The 22,076-nt window shown below is 60.5% G+C and overlaps 1 protein-coding gene across 1 annotated transcript in view; it reads right to left on the bottom strand.

Annotated features, from left to right (window-relative positions):
• The window catches only part of ADGRB2 (adhesion G protein-coupled receptor B2), a 33,539-nt gene that overhangs the window by 8,359 nt on the left and 3,104 nt on the right, over positions 1-22,076 (bottom strand). Inside the window, 16 exon segments of the mRNA XM_077763538.1 lie at positions 41-144; positions 592-718; positions 983-1,026; positions 1,183-1,288; positions 1,615-1,945; positions 2,264-2,372; positions 2,451-2,519; positions 2,661-2,855; positions 3,639-3,745; positions 3,904-4,005; positions 4,081-4,248; positions 4,334-4,498; positions 5,119-5,283; positions 6,430-6,594; positions 6,840-6,923; positions 17,510-18,323. Of these exon segments, the coding sequence (XP_077619664.1) occupies positions 41-144; positions 592-718; positions 983-1,026; positions 1,183-1,288; positions 1,615-1,945; positions 2,264-2,372; positions 2,451-2,519; positions 2,661-2,855; positions 3,639-3,745; positions 3,904-4,005; positions 4,081-4,248; positions 4,334-4,498; positions 5,119-5,283; positions 6,430-6,594; positions 6,840-6,923; positions 17,510-18,308 (2,840 nt within the window). The 5' untranslated portion in view covers positions 18,309-18,323.

Below are 22,076 nucleotides of genomic sequence, written 5' to 3'. Positions count from 1 at the left end.
CAGCCACCGTCCGCCTCGGCCTGCCCCGTGTCCCACCTACCTCCAGAAGGCGGCATAGATGGCGAGCAGGGTGAGCAGCGCCATGCAAGACACGGCACAGCCAATCACCAGGGGGACCGAGGGGGAGCCTGCCAGCTCCAGGGTCTAGGGAAGAGGAGCAGGCGGTGCACCGGTGCACCGGGAGAGGCAGCTGCCGGGGTGCCCTCCCTGCCCACGCACCCCCCACGCCACGTCCAGCCCAGACTGGGAGCTGCACCTTCCTCACACTCAGGCGTAGGCAGGAACTCACTGTTGTATCCACGTGTGCCCAGGGCAGACCCAGTCACACACACTGGTGTGTATTTATGCTCAGTCGCCCACGCTTCTCTACACAACCACACATGCAACTGCCGCCGCCACACACCCCGAGGCACGTCATCCCAGTGAGCACCACCCCGGCGACTTCCATGTGCCATGCCACCAGCGCACCTGCTCAGATGCACACGCGGGATCACCCAGGTCTCTGCCAACGCCGTCGCAGGTGGGCACTGGCAACCTGGGAGTGATCCCTCCTCCCTGCCCCCCAAGCCCAGGCACGTCCCTCCTGCTCACCAGGTCCTTGGGCGGCTGGGCCAGCACGGCAAAGGTGGACAGGCGCTGGCACTGGCAGCGGGTGTGGGCTGCCTGGGTCTCCAGAGTCTGGCAGCTCTCGGTGTCCCAGTCCCCTGCACTGGCATCTCTTGGGTGAGGGAATAGGTGGAGTGACACCCAGCCCAACTCCGTGGCCCCACTCCCAGCGCCGGCCACTGCCCACGGACGAGTGAAATCAGAGCAAGACCACACCCAAGAGGCAGGCGGCTGGGTGCCCCGGGATGCGCCCTTGACTCCTCAGCCTGAGGACGGCACCGAGGGAGCTTTTGGCCTCTTCCAGGCTAAGACAGCCCTCCTGACAGGGAAGAGCCATGGCTGTACCCCCACCACGTGGCGCCCCTGCCCCACTCACGCTCTGGAGTAGTCCCAGCTGGCACAGTGGGGGTCCGTGGTGCCCTGGGGAACAGAAGTTACGGGTAGGGGGTGGGGTGGGGAGCCATGTCAGGTCCCACACGGGCCCTGATCTTGGGGGCAGACCCCCTCCCCATCAGACAAGCCTCTGGCTGTCCGTGACGGGGAATCCCCAGGGCTCCTGTCTGGGCCCCCACTCACGTTGATGATGTAGGAGAGCTCCACTGTGATAAGGGGCTCAGCTGGTGGCTGGGTGGGGGGCCGCACAGTCACTGTCATCACCCTGGATGTGACGGCCAGAGGGGGCCTGGGGACAGGTACTGAGGTCAGCTCCTACCACGGCTGCCCAGACCCAGCCTGGGACCTCAAAGGTGCTCTGGATCAGGGGTAGGGGGCTACTAGAGAGCCAAAGCCAGGATAAAGCCAGGAGTTCCCTGGGGCCCAGGACATCAGGTGAGGTCCGCAGTTCAGCCTCTGGGACCCACACAGACATCTTTGGGAAGCGCCTGTGTCCAGAGCCAGGCAAGGGTGCCCGAGGCTGCAGAGGGAGCTCTCTGTGGCCGGCACAGCCTCAGTCCTCCCGGTCTCACCCAGGCAGCGCCCTCCCCCGCGGCCCCCATCCTGAGCACTTACCTGGGGGGTGGCAGGATGAGGCCGAGCGTGCGGTAGAGCACAGCACCGATCACAAAGTAGGAGGAGGACTCCTCAGGGTCGGCCGGCAGGAGGCGCTGGTGGGAGTGGCCCGGGCCAGGGGGCACGGTTCCGGGGCCCCTCCCCTTGCCAGGGCTCCCTGAGGCGCCCGATGCCGCCGGCTTCCCCGGAGAGGAGAGGCTGAGCACCTCCTTGGGTAGGAAGAGGCGGTCCTCTGAATGCCGCACCCAGTCCTTCATGCCCCTGCGGCCGCGCATGGGGAACGTGATGTCACTGGACACGGCGGAGACTGGCTCCCGCTGAATGCTGATCACTGTGAGCCGTGCCCAAGACGGAGGGACAGAGGCAGAGGGGAGAGTCACGGGGGAAGAAACCAGTACGGGAGAGACAGACACCGGGACACAGACACCCAGGTTGGTACACAAACACGTGGGGCACACGTACACACGGAAGCCACACAGGGGTGGAGGAGGGGAAGAGACAGGGAGAGAGATACAAAGAAGGGGTTAAACGAGGGAAACACAGGGCCCAGAGAGAGCAATAGGAGGCACCCTCAGAAACCACCCCTCCCCCACAGCAGCCTGGGGTCCGCCACATCCAGCCCCCACCTCCCTAGCTTGCCCCCTGGTACCCAGGTTGTCTGTGACAATCAGAGAGCTCTGGAAGGCCTTGAGGGCATCGCCCACCAGGTGAATGAAGTCCTCCACAACCCGAAGCAGGTGCACAGAGCCAGGGGACACCTGGAGACAGAGAGGGTATAAGGGTCCCAGGCAGGGGTGGGGCGTGGGGGGAGAAGCCTGGAAGCCCAGCCCCCTGACCTGCTGAGCGTCATCCCACTTGTCCTTGTTCTCCGCATCCACCATGAAGCTCACCACTTGGAAGAAGCGCTGGGGCAGGAGAGCAGTGGGTGTCAGGAGGCTTCAGCCCCAGGGACAGGAGCCTCCCCCCTCGAGGCCACAGGTGCTACCCCCAGCAGACTCTGCCACAGGGGCCCAACTCCCTGCTTTAGTCTAGGGCCAGGCCAGTACCTGCACATCATCAGCCGAGGGCACATAGGTGGCCCTCTTGAAGGTGTCAGTGACATTCCTTAGAATGTCCACGGAGAAGAGCAGGTCCCCACTGTAGTAAGTGCGCCGGGCCAGCAGCTCCTGCAGGCTACGTACCACCTGTGACATGCCCTCACCCGCCAGCATGCGCTGCCCCTTGGCCAGGTGCTCCCGAAGCTGCAGGGGACAGGCGGGCTGCTGTCACCAGAGTGGCAGGAGCGGGTACTGGCCGCTGGCCCATCCCACTCCAGTCCACCCACTGCTTGCATCCAGAGGCAGAGGGAGGGTGAAAAGGTCAGAGAGAGACGCTCAAAAGGGCTTGTTGGAGACAGAGTCCAAGAAAAAGACCTAAAGATACTTGAAAAAGACTGAAATAGAAACAGCGAGAGGAAGAAGGTGCTCAGATGTCCATATAAAAGATGACAAGCATGGCACAGGGACAAGGCACCTCCCCATCCCAGAGGGGTCATGCCCACTCTGGAGCGTAAGGCACTCTCACGCTCCCTCCCAAATACAAGCTCCGAGTGCAAACACACAAGTGGCAATTACGGTCTGACGAACACAGGCCACATTTGCTGCTGACATTCTTACCCCATGACAGGCCCTGGGCGGGGCACTGGGGACACAGAACTAGATTCGACTTGGTCCCTGCCTTTAAGGAGCGCATGGTCTAACGGGACACAGACGTTGCCATAAGCATTCATGACCCTAATGACTGGAAAGCTCCGGGAGCCACAGGAGCACAGAAACAGGCACCAGGAATAAGCAGAGACACTTGAGAGTCAGGTCTTGAGGGAGGAGTAGGAGCTTGCCGGACAGAGAGAGGCACAGCCAGGTGGAAGTGGGCACAGCAGATGTATGCCAAACACATGGGCAAAAGCAAGAAACCAGCCCTCCCCAAACCCCTCCCAGAGTCTGGGACAGAGGCTGGGACGCCCCAGCCCAGCAGGGCGCACTCACTGACAGGTACAGGTAGCGGTACTCATGGGAGATGCAGCGGGCAAAGCTGGGCAGCCCCCAGTACGCCACGCCCTGGGCACTGAGGAGACAGCGGCGGCTGGCAGACCCTGTAGGCAGACAGGATGTGGGGCTGGGCGTGGGGCCCGGGTCTCATTCACTTCACTCCACACATCAGGACAGAGGCCCAAACAGGCTGGGGGCCCAGGAAACAGACGGCAAGAATGGCAGGGGTGGGGCCCGAGGGGAGAGCCGCCTCACTCCTCACCTGAGGCGTTGGGGGGGCACTTGTTGTAGATGATCTCGCCAGCAGCTGCCTTCTTCCACGTCATCAGCATCACGTACTCATCCCTGCACATCTCATGGAAGGCTGCGGGGGACAGCGGAGGGGCTCAGCCAGGCCCACAGGCTTGTCACTTAACCCCCAGGCTCCTGCGGCCAATACCTGGACACCTCTTCTCACTGCAAGGCTTCACCTCCTCTCCAGTGCCCTCGCAGGGGTAGCCCTGCGCACCCGTGGCCTGGCACATGCGGAAGCGGCGCTGCCAGCCTGTGTCACACGTCTTGGAGCACAGGCTCCATGCATTCCACGGCCCCCACTTGCCATCTGTGGCTGCGGGAGAAGGGGAGTCATGAGCAGCCCCAGGTGCCCCCCAGGGCCAGGGCTGCCCCTTGCCACCCGTGCGCCGAGCACTCACCCGGGCACTCAAGGTTGCTGCACTCGCGGGTGTCCGTGAGGGCACCTGTACACGTGGCCCAGGCTGGACCCGCCACACTGCATTTCCGGCTGCGCTGCTGGGTCCCGTTGGCACAGGATGTGGAGCATGGGCCCCAGGGACCCCATTCTAGCCACTGGCCTTCCACTGCATGGGAGACATAAGCGGGGGGCGCCGTTGAGCACGGGGTGTGAGGTCTTGTAGGGGCAAAGCACTGCAGGGAGATGGCAGAGCCTACTAGGCAATCAGTCTTGAACCAGGCCAGACCCACTGGGGAGGGGTGGATGAAGGGGGGCTGCAGTGAGCAGGTGGTGCCTGGGCCTGGGCCTGCCTGCCTGTCACCAGCTCTAGGAACACAGGGTACCTCTCCATATTCAGCCCCGAGCTGGCACGTGCTCTCTTTCAGTTAGGGAAATGGGCCCCGGGGGGCACCTTTGGATCTTTGCCCATGCTTACGCCCAGATCTGTGTCCCCTCACAGCCCAGCTGGCCACGAGCACCAAAGGGCAATGAACAGCAAGGGTATCCCAGGGCTTAGGGGAAGGGGCAGTCTTCTTCTGATGGACTTGCAGTGTGCCAACTCTGAGTCTGGGCAGGGCCATATCACCTCCCACCCTGGCAGGTATACTTCGCCAGTCCCCACCCCATGCTTGGTTACAGTTCATGGGCCCCCAGGGGCAGGGCACTGGACCTGACTACCTCCCCTGGGTCTCCCAACCCCCACCCGGCTGGGCAGCGCCCGCCTGGAAGCCCACGGGCGCTACTGACCCGGGCAGGCGGCCATACTGCAGAGCTTAGTCTGCAGCTCGGGACCCTCGCAGGCTTTGCCGCCGTGCTGGGGGGGCACGCAGGTCCGCATCCGGCTCCGGGACCCCCGCCCGCAGCTGCGGGAGCACAGGCTCCAGGACCCCCACTCCTCCCACACGCCGTGCACTGCAAGGAAGCACGTGGCCGATGGCTGGGCGGCACCTTGGCCCCGCCCACTGCCCATCCGCCCACCAATCAGGAGCTCCGGCAGCTCTGCTACCGCTCCTCATTGGCTCTGCACTGGGCCCCAGGACTCCGCCCTTTGGGGGGGGGAGATGTGGAAGACACAGGCATCTCAACCCAACTCACACAGGATGCCTCCTGTGGACACCAGGAAAGGGAGACTAGGACCCACCCAGGAGGGGAGCCAGGGCTCCTCCTCTCCTGGGAGTACANCCAGCCCTCAGCATCCCCAGACCCAAAGCAAGAATCCAACAAGGCAGACCTGGGGCAGGAGAAGTGCCCCTCCAGACCCCAAGCCCATGGACACACAAAGAGACAGGAACCTCTACATGGACACGGACACAGAGAGCTCACACCCTGGAACACAGCTTGGCCCCAGCCCTCTGTAAGCTCTTGCCACAGCCCCAAGACCCCTTCCACGTAGCCCTGCTCTAAATCCACCACCAGGAGCTAGTCATGGCCTAGGCAGCCCCTCACTCCCTCAGGGTGCGAGGAGCAGGACTGGCTGAAGCTGTCGCCCCACCATGGCGGACCACCTGTCCCAGGCAGGCACATGCACATTCTCAACACTCCATGCTGGACTGAGGAGGCTCCTTGGGGACTGGGATGGGGAGTCAGAGGAGAGAGGGGATGCTCAGGCAAGGTTTCATTTACAAAAAAGAAAAAAATGGCATTGGCATTGGTCTTAGGCCTTGAAGGTCGGACTGAATTATAACAGCCAAGGTGGAGGGACGGGGGGCGGTGGAGAGGATGAGAGTAAGCAAATGCAGGGAGGTGGCAAAGTGCAAGAGGCGCTGGTGTGGCCAGAGCAGAGAGAATCCAGAGGGTGATGAGGGGGAAAAGATGAGCCTTGATTACCAGGACGTAGGCACCAGGGAGTGGTGGGCCCAGGACCGAGCCCACTGCTGTGGGCCCTGGTCTGATTCATCTCTGTCCCCAGTGCCCTGTGTGGGGCCGGGCACAGTGTGGGGGTCAGTCAAGTTTGCTGAATGAAAAAAGGAGGCGACCAACCATCTTTGGAAGCTGAGCCTGCCGAGTCCCAGGCAGGACCGAACCCTGCAGGCAGACCAGGCGGGAGGATGGGCGTACCTGGGCAGGTGGCTGAATTGTTGCAGGGCCGGGTCTCCCGCAGGGGCCCGCTGCACAGGGTCCCATAGGGGGAGGACACGCAGGAGCGGGTCCGCACCTGCAGACCCTGCCCACACGTCAGGGAACACACGCTCCACGGGGACCACTCCTCAGCCGCCGGGTCGCCTACGAGAGAGGGACAGCGTCGGCGGCAGGGAGCACCTCCCAAGCACTCAGCCTCATAGGGCTCCTCTTACCCTGACCCCAAGTGACAGGGTAGGCCACCCAGCCCTGCCCACAGGCCTCACGTGGCAGAGATGTGACTGAGCTCTAGGACACAGACACGGACGGGCACACGCCAAGCACACACGCCACCAGACGTCACATAGTCGGGCCCCCGCCGCAGAAGAACGGAGGCGGGCCCGGGTTACCTGTCTGTGCCATGTATAGCCCAGGCTCATCTGCAGACCTTGGCCACTGGGTTTTCACCTTCGGTTCCTCTTCCGGCTCCTCACCTGGAACACGGAGGTGGCGGCAGGGGCTCAGCAAAGGCCAGCTCGGTCCTGCCAGAGTGGCGTGGGGAGGGCAGCCTCGCTCGCCCTCCGCCCGAGTGGCTGCAACCAACTGCAGGTGATGCTGAGTAAGGACCAGGTCCTTGCCCCTGCCCCACCACCACCATTTCACAGATAAGGACACTGAGGCTCAGAAGGCCACACAGGACTCGCCCGCAGCCTCACACCCATCTTTTCCTTTTCTTCCTCTTGCCTAAGCTGGCCTGGGGGACACTGCAGAGGCGTGGCCGCTCACATCAACGAGCTCCACGAGGCTTCTGTGCCCACGTGCTCGCCATATCTATCTCCTTTACTCCTCCTCTGGGAGGTAGGGACCATCATCTCTGTCTAAAGATGAGGACACTGAGGACCAGAGAGGGAAGGTGACTTGTCCAAGGCGACACAGCTTGGTGAGCCTGAAGCCCAGGCTCTCTGCCCTCACAGGACTCACTCCTAAGGCCGACACCCAGGACCCCCCCCACACACACACAAATACACAGGCCGGCCCCTGGGACACGATTCATGCCGAGCCAGGGGCTGAGTCTCAGGCCCGGATTCTGCTTCCCATGCAGCACTGGACTGTGACCTGGAGGTCAGAATGATGTTCCTCTGAAACCCAGGGGCCCAGGGTAGGTGCCTATGACCTGCAGACCCTCACCTCCACTCCCCTTGCGGCTGAGAGAGCACCAGATGCTGCCAGAGGCTGCCACTGCGGCGGCCCCAGCCTCACCGGGCGCTCAGCTCGTCACCCTGATTTATGTGTCTGGTCTGGGCCTTGGGAGCACCACCCAAGCACCAGAGGAGGGGCTGGGAGTTCCCATTCTCCAAAGCTGCTCAGACATGAGCTCAGCCAGGCCTTCTCCCACAGACTGGGTCGCACTGATGGGGGCTGACGCGAGTGCGTAGGGGAAAGACCCAGCCCACGGAGAGGCTGCTGCGCCGGTGGGAAGTGGGGACAGGGCTCAGCCCATGCTATCCTCGGACTAGAAGGGACTGCTCTCCCGGCCCTCTCCTATTTCTGAAAGCCAGCCAGGTCAGCACCTAGCAGGCACTCTGGGTTTGAACCAGAGACAACGATGCTCTTCCTGCCCCCTGCTGCCCAGTCCAGGCTCTGCATCTGTCCGTCCAGCAGAAAGCTCTTTCTGAACAGCCATGCAGAGGGCCATCTGGAGCAAACCTGCTGCGCAGGGGACCCTGAAGCGCCAGCCAGCCCAGCTTGTAGTCCCATCAACTCCAGGGCCCTTCCCTCCTGGGATGCGGCCACCCATCCCAGATCTCAAACTGCATTCCCCCCAAAACTCCTCCACCATCTCGGAAACCTGGATCCCGAGGAGAGTGTTGGAGTCGACCATCCTGGATCCCGACTGGGGCACGAACACTGACTAGCTGTGTGGCCTCGGGCAAGTGTCTTTGCCTCTCTGCCCATCTTGACCTCTGTAGAACAATACTCGGAATCCCCCCGACCTTGAGGGCTGACTCCAGGACTCCTTGACCAGAGACTGAAGCCCATAGCACCCTGCTTGGCCTCTGGTGAATGCTCAGAAGGCAGAACCGTGGGTTTCTTTTGACCATCCCCCCTCCCCTCACAACCCGCAGCTCTCCCGCACCCTCCCCTGCCACCCTTCAGGCCCCTGGGCCTCCCTTCAAATAGCGTCTGCCATCCCTCCGGGCCTCACTTCGGTCCCTGCCTCCGTCAGGACCGCAGAGAAGGTGCCGGTGCCACACCTGCCAACCCCCAAATCCCCTCACCCAGCCCTTGCACCACACCCGCTCAGCCAGTCCCCAGCCCCGGAGCCTTGTGACAAGCCGCCTTCTCCACGCCCACCCCCAGGCTGCTGAAGAAATCCACAGCTGTGCCAACTGGCACCACTACAGATTCAGGGCTGCATATCCGCTGGGCGCCTGGGGCTTCTCGGCAGCATGCCCCGGCTCCCCGCCTTCCCCACTCCCCACCCTGGCTGGCTGTGCCAGACCTTGACCTCTCTCCTTGAGCTCATCTCTGCCCCCTCTCTCTCTGCAATGAGCTCCTTTATAGAGAGCTGATGCTCTGACAGGGGAGCCCCCCCCCACGTCTCGCCTCACCCCTCCAACTCCCAAATTTCCTACAGCCCTTCTCACGAAGGCCAGCCCTCCTCCCGCCCACACCCCCCTCACCTGGTCCTGCATCTACCCCTCCCACCTTCCAGGAGGGCTCCATCCATTACCCTCTGGCTGGGCGTTTGGTCAGCACTGTCTTTGCATGGAAGCCCAAGAATGGGCCCCCATTGGTGCGGGAGCCCTGCTCTGACCCCCCTGCCTTCTGCAGCCACTGTCCTCAGTCTCTTCCTCCCTGTCGGTAAGTGGTCCGCAGCTGGCTGTCTGGCTTCTCACCTGCCACTCACATCCTGGCTCAAATGTCACCTCGCCGGGTAATCCACTGCAGTCTGGCTTCTGACCGCATCTTTCTGCTGAAACCGTTCTTGACAAAGTCATCAACACCCTCCTTATCGCCAAATCCTACGGATGCTCTGCAGCTTCGTCCCACTTGACCCCTTGGTAGCGCGGGGCCCTGCTGACTGTTCCCGCCTCAAAACGCTCCCCTCCCTGGCTCTCTGGGTTTCCTCCTATCTGTCCAGCTCCTCTGCCCCAGTCTCCTTGACTGCTCTGTCTTCCTGCTGCTTCCCGTACGGGGCCTCCACGCTTCGTCCTGTTTCCACCGCATGCTCTGCACACCCCTCCCCAAGGTTTAATTAGCCCCCTCTGAGGGCTGCTCCTGAGTCACTGTCCCCAGCACCCACGCCGGGCTTCACTCCTGCGTGGTTTCCTGCCTTCTGGACAGGTCTGCCGGTAAGGGGCCCTCAAATTCAGCGTGCGTAAAACAGGGTCACCCCTTCTTCCCAAATCTCCACCTGCTCGTTTGCCACCTCCTTCACCTAGTAAGCTCCTACCTGATTTTCAAACTCCACCTCACGCGGCTTCTCGTTTGTGAAGGCTTCCTCACCCCCCACTCCCCAGGCAGAAGAGGCCGTCCCCTCCTCTGTGTGCCCTGTCGTCAGAGGGTGCCATCTTCCGACCGTCTGAGCCTCCCCGCACCCACTGGCCCCTTGCAGGCAGGCTGAGGACGCCATCGCCCCGACCACGGCGAACACCGGCCTGCAGGACCAGCAACAAACAGCGAGGAACACGCTTCTTTCCCGCCACCCTGCGGGGGTCACTGGGAATTAGCACCTGTCATCCTGAGTAGCAGCTCGGCCCAGCGGCCCTCCACCCAGAGCAGCCCCAGACCTGACGCCCGTTTCTTAATAAACATTCTGCAGGTGCTGTTCGACCTATCACAAATCCGGCTGAGAACCCCGTCATCTAGTTCCTGCCCTGGCGTCTTGACCATCATCGCGTGTGTCGCACCCACCAGCCTGACATCCGGTAAGGCCGGGAACCACGGACATGTGAGAGGGCAGCGTGACCCGCTCGCTGGCCCCTGTGGGCTCCACGTCCTCTAACAAACTGTGCATCAACGCCTTGCTGGCCGGTGCTCCAATATAACCAGAGGTGATGGAGGGGCTTTCTAGAATCCACCCTATTTGAAAATCAGAATGTGTCCCAGGCCCAGCTCTTGAGTCCCTCTCCTGGCCTGGCCTCCCACTGCAGGGCCAGAGAGGGGAGGGAACAAGCCCAAGGCCACCGAGTAGGGGCCTCCTACATAGACTTGCACCCCCACCCACCTCTCTGGAAGCGTATTGCCCCAGTGGGTGAAAGCTCGCTCCACCTGAAAGGGAGGACCACCACAGGGTCACCTATTGAAACAACGCTGCAGCTCGGCCTGTGCCAAGTGCAGGCCCCAGGGCTCTGAGCACACCCCCCGGAGAGTCTAAAAGGCAGCTGAGCCAATAGGACAAGAAGGGGCCCAGGAAGGGGGAGCTTGTAGGACCCAGGTCCTCACAAGTTCTGCAGTCCACAGGCCCTCCCAGCTGGAGGCCGGCCCTGGGCGTGGATGTGGACGGACCGCTTCCTCAGGACACCCTTCCCTGCTCAACCCCTGATGATTTCTTAACTGTTCCGTTTCGTTTGGAATGAGGTAACGTTTACTACACAGCCCCCTACTTGCCAGTCACTGTGTACGTCGCTGAATCCCAATGAGGATGGGTCCTCCCGTGTTACTGATGAGGAACAAGGCTCCAGGGTCACATGCTGGAGACAGGCTGGGTGGGATTCGAACCCAGGCCTGCCTGACTCCTCTGGGCCCGTGCTCGTTCTACTGGGCGGCACTGGCTCTAACAAAAGGCAGCTGGAGCCTCCTCAGAGATGCCTTTCTTAATTCCCATAGGACCCTGACTCACTCCCCCGCCCCACCATTACCCTGTCTTCACACCACCTTCTAATCGCCAGCCCCTGATGGCCTGTCCAGTCCTGTTTTCCTCTCCCCATGGGGCACCAACACACCGCAAGGTCATGTGGGCCAGTGGGAAGGACATGGATTAGAGAGCCAGAGACAGAAGCAGATGTGCGTCTCAATTCTGCCTGTCTTGCTGTGTGCCCTTGGGCAAGTCGCCTTACCTCTCTGAGCTTCAAAGTCTTCAACTGAAAATAAAGATGACACATCCAACCACAGGTTCAGAATTAAACGCAACAGGACATATGGACCTCCTGGGATATAGTAAGCTCTCCATGCAAAGGGACTGGCCCCCTCCTTCTTGTTATCCACATGCTTTCCTACCTGAGACTAGTGTCCTCTCCCACTTGGAATGCCCTCCTCTACCTCCATCTGCCAAAATTTTCTACATGTCAAATGCTGCCTCCTCCAGGAAGCCTTCCTAGGCTGACCACATAGGGGTTTCCATACCCTGGTCCCTTCTTCTGCGGCTGAGACCATAGGCTCTCTTCCACTGCAGCTGTGAGTAACCTAGATTCACCCCTCTCATGGGCACTGAGGGAGGGTCTAAATATCCCTTGCTCCTCTTGCACAGAGGGCCTAGCTCTGAGCAGCCAGACACAAGACAAGCACTCAGCAGACACGGGCCAGATATCCCTGAGGGTCCCTCCACCCCAATNTCTGCTGGCCCTGGCAGGCAGGGTGGGCACAAAGGCCCCCTGCCATCTGGGCAGGACAGCAGACACCTGCTCCACCGTGCTTTGCAGACCCTGCCCCCCCAAACTCCACACAGGCCAGCCCCCTCAGCCTCCTTTGTCATGAATATGTTAAAAATAACCACGATAATCATCACTTCCACCGGGAGAGCGGTGAGGATTTACAAAGCAGCCCGCCCTCCCAGGGCTCTCTACATCCTCCCTGAGGCCGGCCCTGGAGCCCTGAGTAGGCACCAACAGCTCCCCTTGAAACCCGGTTCTGTGCGTCCCTCCCTGGCTCCCCACCCCCAGCAGTGCTTCATGAACCCTCGCGGTGCATCAAAATCACCGGGGGGCGGGTGAGGCAGAGGGAGATGGCTTTTGAAAATTCCAAGCTCGACCTCTACAGTCCAACGCAACTGGGTATCCCTGTGAGACCAGCCACTGAGCCAGAATGCCAGTTCCCCTCCAAGGACTCCCTCCCCCGAGCTACTGGTCTATCTGCCCAGCCTCTAGACAGAGCTAGCTGGGACCTCCTCGAGAGCAGGGACCACATCTGACTCATCCCACCTCCCAGTCCCACCTCCCAGATAAAGGCCTTTGCGGCCTTTGCCCAATGGGGGCGGGGTTCCAGTGTCTGGGGACGGCAGGCAGGGCTTTGGGCCAATCTCCCACCACTGGGGGCTCAGACCTCCATGTCTTTGCACAGGCAGCTTCCTCCTGCAGGGCTCCCCAAAGCATGCAGCAGAAAACAAGTTGGGGCGGCTCACCAACGTGCCCTTAAAAAACCCTGCATCATGGACTGAGGCAGTTACCCCTTCCGGGTCTCTTTTAATTAGGGTGACTTCCTGCCAATCTGCCTGGGGGCGCCTGGGTTGTGCCAGCCGCCTGGACTAATTAATAGGACCCCCTTCCCCTGCTTTCAAACCTCAAACATGTCCCAGTTTGAATGATAAATTATATGGCTGCCTTACTTTTAATCCTTGCAAATGCATGCAAGATAAAGTCTCCGTGTAGTCCAAGGCTTTCACACAGAGCCAGCACGTGCTCATTTCTCTTTCTAACAAATCGAGAGGAAGGATGAACGTCTAGCTAGAATTTGCTAACATGGCTTTGTTTTCACTGAGGCTGTGTCTTCCGCTATCTTCTGCTTCAGATAAGTGATACTCTTTTTCCGTTTAGGATATGAAATTTCTTCCGAATGCATTAAATTTTAGAAGTGATTCGATTTAAAGAAAAATTTCACGGGCTAGCGAATTCCTGTTCACTCCTCAAAACCCAACTCAGGATCACCTTTCTCCACCCGCCTTCCCACCCCTCTGTGGTTGAATCCCTCTCTCTTCCTCCTCCCTTGACATCTTGCCCAGATACATCAAGCCCACTGCACTAAGTTATGACAACACGCAGCTACTTATTAGGGATTTACCATGTGCCAGGCAGTGTGCTAAGCACTGACCCATATTCTCTTGCTTAATCTTCACCATTAACTCTGTGAATAGCTCAACTATCTCGATTTTACAGGTAATGAAATGGGAGGTGAAGACACTTGCCCACAGTCGCACAGCTAGTCAGTGGTGCGGTTGAGAATTGAATCCAGGGCCAGGCAACCTCAGCCTGTGGCCTTGACCACCACTGCCCACCTAGTGGTCGCTCTCCCCCATCAGAGGGCAGAAGGTGCATCTGGTGCACCTCGGATCTCATTCACTCAGAGCCAACCCAAGGCCTGGCACAAACTCCGCTCCAATAAAGACACGAAGATGTGTATGAGGGGTGGGCTGAGACTTGGTCCCTGCTGAGGTGTCTGGGGCAATCTGGGCCTCGCCCCCCATCCTGTGACAGAGCACACAGAGCTCCAGCAGCACAGATCTGGACTGGAAGGACCTTCTAGGAAATGTACTGCATGTGCTAGGTTCCCCCTCCCCCCACCATGAGAGAGGCCTGGCCTCCCCAGAGTCTGAGCCCTGAACAGGCAGGTAAGGCTGCACTCCCACCACAGGACCAGGCTGGCCAAAAGAGGACAGCAGGGCCTGAGCACTGGGCGGTGAAAGACCAATCTAGGACCAGGTTGGGCAGGTAGAAGGAACTTCTTAGAGGAACTAAGGCATCGCTGGGGAAAATGGGAAAGTTCTGGATAACCAAGGCCAAAGGGCATTCCAGGTGAGGGAAACAGCCCAACCAAAGGCAGGGAGTCCAGAAAGCAGGGGCTCAGGGGCCAGTGATGAGCCCCAGTCAAGGGCAGGGCAGAATTAGAGGGAAGGCTGAATAGCAGGCAGCAGCCAGGTCTGGGGGTGGGGCTGGAACGCCAGGGTGAAGTCTGTGCCATGATGGAGAGTCTGGGGGCTGGACCTGGGAGCTGATACACAGATTACTGGAGGTCCTGAGGCCCCTGTGGGGCAGCCCATCATCCAAGCCACACGGCAGCAGTGCCAGAGTGGGGATTTGAACTCTTGCCCCAGGAATGGGGCCCGGGTGATGTGGGGGGTGGGTCAGCAGCAGCCAGCCAAGGATGGGACAGCGCCTCTGCGGAAGGAAGGGACTGTGGGAGAGGAGAGAGGAGGTCCCCCCGGGTGTCAGTCTGCACAGCCATCCCCACCGGCCAGTGTCCCGCAGGACTGGAGGGTCAGCAGGGCAGGAATCGCAGGGTGGCAGCACCACCTCCGCAACCCGATTCCTGCCCCCGGGCCTCAGCCTCAGCCAGCAGCCGCTGAGCTCCTTCCTGCCTGCCTTCCCTTTCTTCCTCTCTCCCCACTTAACAGATTGCGGCAGCAAGATGGCACAAATTTATGGCTCAACTCACCAAAAATAACAAGAGATCTATCAAAGGCAGTTTGCGTGAAATTAACAGGCGCCTGTACCCTCTTGTCAAACGCACAGGGCTCTGAGGCGGGCCCAGGCACTCCGCTCAGGCACTGCCCACCAGCTCCTCCAGTACGGAACCAGTCCCACTCCCCCTGGCCGTGCCTTCGACTCTACACAGGGTGTCCCAACGAAGAGGAACACGGGGACTGGCAGAGGGGGCTGGGACGAGGGTCTTACTCTTCCTGTTCACCACCTTCCCCACCCATCTTGCTCTCAATCTGGCAGTTCCACGTGCGAGCCGGTTCTCCCACAGCTGGTACGTGTGTCCAGCTGGCCCAGCGGGGAAGAGGGGGTACTGCCACCAGGCACAAAGGGCCCTGAATCCTGACAATGCCACTGTCCCTCAGATGCCCACTGCCACATGGAACAAACTGAGACATATGCCCATTGTCTCTTGCCCCTGAGAGACTGGGCAGAAGGAACGAGCTAGCAGAGGGGAAAAGTAAAAGTCTTTTGCCTGCCAGGGCAGGGGAAGGGGTTCTAGGTGCCAGTGTGCTGTGTGAGCCCACTCAGGGTGAGCAATGCCACAGTGCCCCCTATAACTCCCCACGAGGGCCCTCCCTGCAGGCAGTCCCATGGAGCAGCCTGAAAATATGCCAAGCAGGACAAGGGGCATGAGCAGAGGTCAGGTGCGGAACAGCTGGGAGCCCGGGGCTCCCTGCTCAGAGAGAATACTAGGCCTCATGCCCAGCGACAGCTCCCAATCTCCACCCATCCTCAGTCGCAGAGGCCCCTGCAGAGGCTGTGATGATGGTGAGGACAATGGTGGCCTTCCCATCACCAGCCCTCTCTGATGCCCAAAGACACCCCAACTACCAACCAACTCCTGTTTCCGGCTTCACCCAAGCCCAGCTGGCTGCCCCTGGCTCTGTGCTCCACATGGCAGCCTGCCCGGATGGTGCCCGCCCACGAGGGCAGAGCCTTGCTCTGGCCACTGCAGACCACTGGGCTGACAGACCACAGGGAAGGCCAGACAAAAGAGCCTGCCCTCTGCTGAGCACAATGGGGGACACCCCCCCCCGCCCTCAGAGCAATGGGCAGTGGCCGCCAGGCAGGAAGAGTCATAAACCTCCTGATATACGCCTGGCGCTCTCTGCCGATGTTCGACAAAGAAGCGAAATTCAATTTCTTCCCTGCAGGCACTAAATCCCAGGCCAGCCTCCAGGGCCTGTAACCTGCCCACGGCCTGGCTGTCACTCGGACGGCTTCATCGACCGATGTTAGAGGCCAAGCTGGCCAGGGGGAGAGGCCAGAGCAAGGCCACTGGGCACTTGCCACGGATTGGCATGGTGCCAGATGTCTCGTGGGGGAGGCTGAGAATCACCTCCCCATGGCACTGGGAGAGGTCACTGTCATGATAACTGGCCCTCTAATTAGTTCAGAGATACCACTCCATTTTACAGATGAAGAAACTGATGTCAAAAAGATGGGATCCACTCAAGGTAATAGTCAAAGGCAGTGCTGAACTCCAGGGCTCTGGCCTCCAAAGCAGGGGTGAGGACAGAACATACTCCTCCAATACTCCTCCTAGCAGCCCTCACACAAGACCCCCTGTGGCCCCATAAATACTATCAGGCAGAGCTTGATGGCTCTTCTGACTTCCCTCCCTGCGTGACATACTCACCCGTTATCCCAAATAACGGTAGGCCAGCACCCGTTATCCCAAATGGGGAAACTGAGGCCCGGAGAGGGATGGGAACTCCCTTTTAGTCCCAGAGCTGGGGACCAGATCCCAGCCCTGCCTCACTCCCTGCCAGGCCCCCTGGCCAGTCACCGGCCCAGTACCATTCAGCGGGCACACAGGATCCAGATGAGGGCCCGGGGGGCTTTGTCGCTGCAGGACGGAGGGTCGGCAGAAAGTGGCTGTGGCGAGGGAGCTGGGGTGGGAGCGGGAGCAGGCAGGACTCAAGGGCTCGCAGAGCTTTTGCCCAGTCAGCAGGAAGCTCTAGCAGCTGGCAGCCTCGGTCCCAGAAGACATGGGCCCAGAGCGGGAGACAGGGGATGCTGGGAGCTGAGCCAGCCCAGCCCTCCAAGGCAGCCTCGAAGCCCAGTCCTCTTCACCCAGGCACATTCTTCTGCACCATCCTCCACCCTGACCCTGGGGCCACTGCCAAAAATCACTGACCCGTGTGGGCAGGAACATGTCCCTGTGCCCTGCCTGCCCTCCAGCCTCCAGGCAAACTTGTCAACTTGCAGCGCCAGGACCTGCCACGGTCACTCCCAGCTTTGGGCCTTTGTAAGCACTGCTCCCTCTGCCTGGAATGCCCTCACCACTTCCTTGGCTTGGCTGGCTTCCATGTGTCCTTCAGATCTCTGCTTGCTCCCGCATCACTTCCTTCAGGAAGCCTTCCTTGATTGCCCAGTGGGGGGTGGGGGTGGGGAGAGGGTCCTCTCCCTGGGTTCACCACACTGCATTGTCTCATCTCTGGCCCCCATTCACCCAACCAGGCGGCAAACAAGAGTTTGGGGCTAGTGAGGACTAACCCCAATCCATTTCGGGGACCCCAACGCCCAGAGAAGGCTGGACCCAACGGGGACATGGGCCAAGAACTACACGCATGGCCTGGGGATCTGCCAAGACAGGGACCAGAGAGTACCCTCAGCCCTGGACACATCCACCCCACCGGGGGCGCCCTGCTCAAACTCACCATATCTCATCTCGGTTGTGAACAGGTCATTGCTGCTCCCTGAGTGCAAATCGGCCTCAGCAGGTGGGGCCGGGCCCCCAGGCACCAGGGCATTGGACAGAGTGTGGGCAGCGGGCGGGCCCGGGGGCGTGGTGGCGGCCGAAGCAGCCCCCGCCTCCCCGGGGCAGCTGCAGCCTGGCTGGGCGAAGCCACAGGCCCGGCCGGCAGCACGGCCGCACTCCTCGCTCCAGCGGCAGAGCACGCCACAGGTGAACTGGCTGGAGTTGTTGTTGTTGATGAGCAAGACCTCGACGAAGCGGAAGGCCAGGGCCGCGGGCGCCAGCAGGCGTGGGGCCTCCGAGGGCTCTGCCGACAGGCACAGCTGCACGAAGTTCTTGTCGAAGTGCAGGAAGGTAAAGGGGCCCGAGCCGCCACACAGCTCCAGCCCTGCTGCTGCCTCTTCCTCCTCGTCTGGCCGCCCCGCCTCTGCCTCCGCCCGGGCCACGGCTTCCTCTGGGCTAGGCCGTAGGCAGGTGAAGTTGACCAGGTAGTGGTCCAGGGGCAGCAGCCGGGGGGCGAAATGGGTGCACACCTGCTCCTGGCGGTTGAAGCGCAGGTAGAGGGAGTACTTGGTGGGGTCAGGGTTCTCCAGGGTCCAGGAGCAGCCTGAGGCGATGGTAGGAAAGAGGTCCTGCAGTGAGAAGGCCCCGTAGAGCACGCCCGAGGCCAGGGCGGAGCAGGCGCTGGGGGCAGGGTCGAAGGCGGCGGCCAGGCGCAGGGACAGAATCACAGATAGTAAGAGGGGACAGGCTGGGGTCATCCTATGTCCCTTGCCCTGTGGAGAGAGACAGTGGTCAGCCGCCCCGGGCACTGCCAGCGTGGGCTCTGAGTCTCCCGTGGCGAGCTGCAGGGAGAGGGCCTCGCGGTCAAGACTCCGGAGTCACCCACGTCCACCAATGCGATCTTAGACAAGGGACTTGACTTCTTGGAGCCTCAGTCACCTTACCTGTAAAATGAAGGCACGTGGGAGAGTGTCTGGAAATCTGTAAGCCCTTAAGAAACAGCAGTTGCTGTCTCCGTCACCCTATGATCCTCAGTCAATCCCATCAGCCATAGGCATCCTGGCCCGACACTTGGGTCTCGCCTCATCCCTCCAACCCAACTTAAATTCTCCAGAACCGTTGCTCTCAGTCGTGGGGTATCGTGATCAGCTGTGAGGCGCGTCGCACAACCCAGCGGTAATTGTCAAAGGAGCAGTGTTTGACGATTTGCTTTTTTATAAATCAGAGCAATTCAAGGTTATTCCCAGAACGATGTCGTTCTCACTCCCTTGCTTTACTGAGTGGGAGAGAAAGGGGGCGGAGTTACCACCGGGGCGCCGGGGATGGCGCACAACCCAAGCCACGCCCATGGAGGGCATCGCAAGTACCAGCGTCATGAGTATCGCTGCTGTGGCTTTCCTAGTGGAAACAAGGGGAGAGGCATCTGCAAAATGGGTGCAGTACTCCCCTTAAGCCCTTTTCACTTCCTGCCATGGGGCTATCCTCCAAGGCCTGGCTCAGGGTCTGCTACCACCCCTCCCCCCACCAGAGGCCACCAAGCCATGGCCCAGCTCTCAGCTCCCATAGCCCTTTCCTAAAAGCCCATGCCCCCCAGTCATCACCTCTGTTCCCTGCCATCTCTCCAGGGCTAGCTCACTCATCTCAGGAGTCTTTGATCTCCTAGGAGTGGAGACCAGAGTTCACGGATTCCTCCCTCACCGCAAAGTGCTACACTGAACCAAACTCCCAGCAGGCTGCAAGATTCAGCAGGTGTGAACGTACTCCGTGTGTGGGCAGGCAACCAGGGCCCAGGCCATGCCCTGACAGGCACTCGAGGAGGCCAGAGCCGAGTGGGCAGAAGCCGGCGGGCAGGGCACCTGCAGGTGCCTTCCCACTCGCCAAGCCAGGACAGAGCCGCTGCCCAGAGCCTGCCCAGCCTCTACGCTCGCTGTCCAGAAAACTGAGCCTGGCACCTGGGCTGGCTCAGCCCTGCCCCTGAAGTGATCCGCGCCACCTCCCTCCTCTGTGCCAGCAGCATAGCTCACAGCACTGGATGGGCCCCTAGAGCCTGGCTGCTCCACATTAGAGGAGAAAGGATGAGGCTCCAAGAGGGGAAGCAGCCTGCTCAAGATCACACAGAGCGGCCCAGCTGGGACCGGAGCCCGGGACCTGAGGCCCCAGCCTGGGGTTCCCTCTCATCCACCAATAACAGCCTCTTGCTCTGTCCCCATCCTCGCTCAGGCTTCAGGCCCAACGGACAAGCCTCTAGCTCTGGGAGCTGAATCACAAACATAGGATAACTCACAGGTGTGGCTAGACTTTCCCAAGAGGCAGTTGCCCCCCAGCCTCAGATTTCCCCACGGCTTTTGAGGAGCCTGAATAGTGGCTGGAGGTGGTGGCGGTGGTGAGAAGACAGGAATTAGAGCCCCAGAATTCCAGCCCCTGTGCAGCAACCGTGGACCGCCTCCCTGCCCCAGATCCCGACCTGCCCCTTCCCAGCCATAGGGGGAAGGGCGGGGTGGGGGCTCAAGCTCAAGGCAGGCTCATTTACTGCGGAGGAGTGGCCCCACCGTCCTCCAAAGACCCGCCTGGAGTTACTCAACAGAAGTCAGAACCGGCTAAGTCTCCAACTGCTCCTGCCAGAACTGAAAAAGGGACACAAGACCCCTGGCCTTCCCCGCCCCACGTCATGCCTGTCCCAAAACGTTCAGCCCGCCCAGCCTGCTGCGGCACCGGCGAAGCCAGTGGCTGATGATGAGTGACATCCAATCCCCCCGTTGCCCCCAATTATTTTTAAGCAGGCTGCAAAATTCAGGCCATAGCTGTAGCTCAGCAGAGGGGAGGTGGGGGCTCATTATAACTGGCCTCGCCTCCCCCACTTAGAGCAGGGTGAGGAATACACACACACACACACACACACACACACACACACAGGCTTGAACATTGCTGTGCCATGCAGACGTGCACACAAAAGCATGTATGCACAGGTGCATGTCTAGACAGGTGTTCGCAGGCATTCAGCATACACACAGACACGCACACACGGGTACAGGCACTCACGTGTACAAGGTATAAAAGAGCCAGACACTAGTACACTAGTACAGAGATGGAAATGTACTCTCTAGTGTGAATATACCCAGGTATTTGGTTCTTGGAGGATTAGCACATGACAGCTAAGTGGCAGGCAGGGTCTGACTTGCTGTTCCTTCCTTTGTGTGTTCCTGAAGCTGGGGGCTCAAACCCCTTCCCCCCAACACCACCCCCTGGGCCTCAGCTGCTCCCTCGTCCATAGGCCCTTCAAGAAGCACCAGGTCCACATTCTCAGAGCCACAGCCTGGTTTCTCCAGAACTGTACCACCTCTAAACCCTGACCAAGACCCCTCATCCACTCAGTCTCCTTCAGACACTTCTCCTTCACACCAATTCCAGAATTTCACCCTGGATGTGTATGACCCTCGTGGTTCCTGCTGTGACATAAGACCTCTGGGGGCTCTTTTTAAATCTAACTCCACATCCATAAAATAAGGCAAAAAGCCCAGTTTCAAGTCAGAGAAGCCTCTCCTGGGAGGGGACCTGGAAGGATCCTTGCTTTCCAGGCAGCAGAAGTGGTTATTAGCCATGTTCAACCTCCCTGAGCCTCAGTTCCCTGCTCCGTGGAGTGGAGACCATGATCCCTGACCCCCAGGATTCCACACACTTTCTCATTCACCCTTCCAGTGAGTTCCCAGCACAGAGGCTGGCACAGACAGGGTTTGCACACCTTCCCTTCCCCCCTCCCTCAGAACCTCACAAACTCTCCCTGCTTTCCTGCTGAGCTCTGCCACTACCTCCGGGAAGGCCCTCTGGGTTGAGCCATGTGAATGGCTTCGCCACCTCCAAACCCAGCAAGATCACATACGTGCTCAACAGCTAAAGAGGATAGGTATGGAGCTCAGCTCTGAGGAAGAGCTTCCTGGGTCAGGAGGTTAATGGAAAGGATAATCTAAAAGCCTCCTCCCTCAGGATCTCACTGGGCTGAGATGGGGGAAGTTGCCTGTTGGCATAATCTCAGTCCCGGGGACCCTCCTCGGGCTACCTCCACCGCAAGCCTGCCGCCCCGCCAGCAAACCTGAGAATGCTACCCTGTGCCCTAGCACACTGAGACCCCCCCCCCTCCCTCCCAGACCCCACAGGCTTGCTCAGCCTCGGGCTTCCCTTGCGCACTAATCAGGGAATAGGAGGCTTTCGCAACAGCTGTAAGGGAAAAGACTGGGGGCTGAAGGGGAGGGGAGCGGGGAGCACCTCAGGGCCAGGCCTGGGTCTCCGGGATCCTGGGGATCGACCCCCATGCGCCCTGCCGGCTGGGAGCAGCGCGGCGCNTCCAATTCGCCCGCCTGTCACTCACCCTCCGCCTCCCGGGCGCTCGCTGCCGGGCCGAGCCCAGGCCGACACGCGGGCGGGGACCCCCACTCGGGGCCTTCGCGTCCCCTACCCCTGCACTGACCGGCTGGCAGGGTCCTCAAGGACCCCTCTCCCGGAGCTCTGGTACCCAGGAGGATGCACATCTC

The sequence above is a fragment of the Crocuta crocuta genome, unplaced genomic scaffold (assembly GCF_008692635.1).
Source record: "Crocuta crocuta isolate KB4526 unplaced genomic scaffold, BGI_CrCroc_1.0 scaffold214, whole genome shotgun sequence".
Classification (NCBI taxonomy): domain Eukaryota; kingdom Metazoa; phylum Chordata; class Mammalia; order Carnivora; family Hyaenidae; genus Crocuta; species Crocuta crocuta.
The sequence above is the reverse complement of the archived record's forward strand: the minus strand, read 5'-3'. Positions and strand labels throughout refer to the sequence as shown.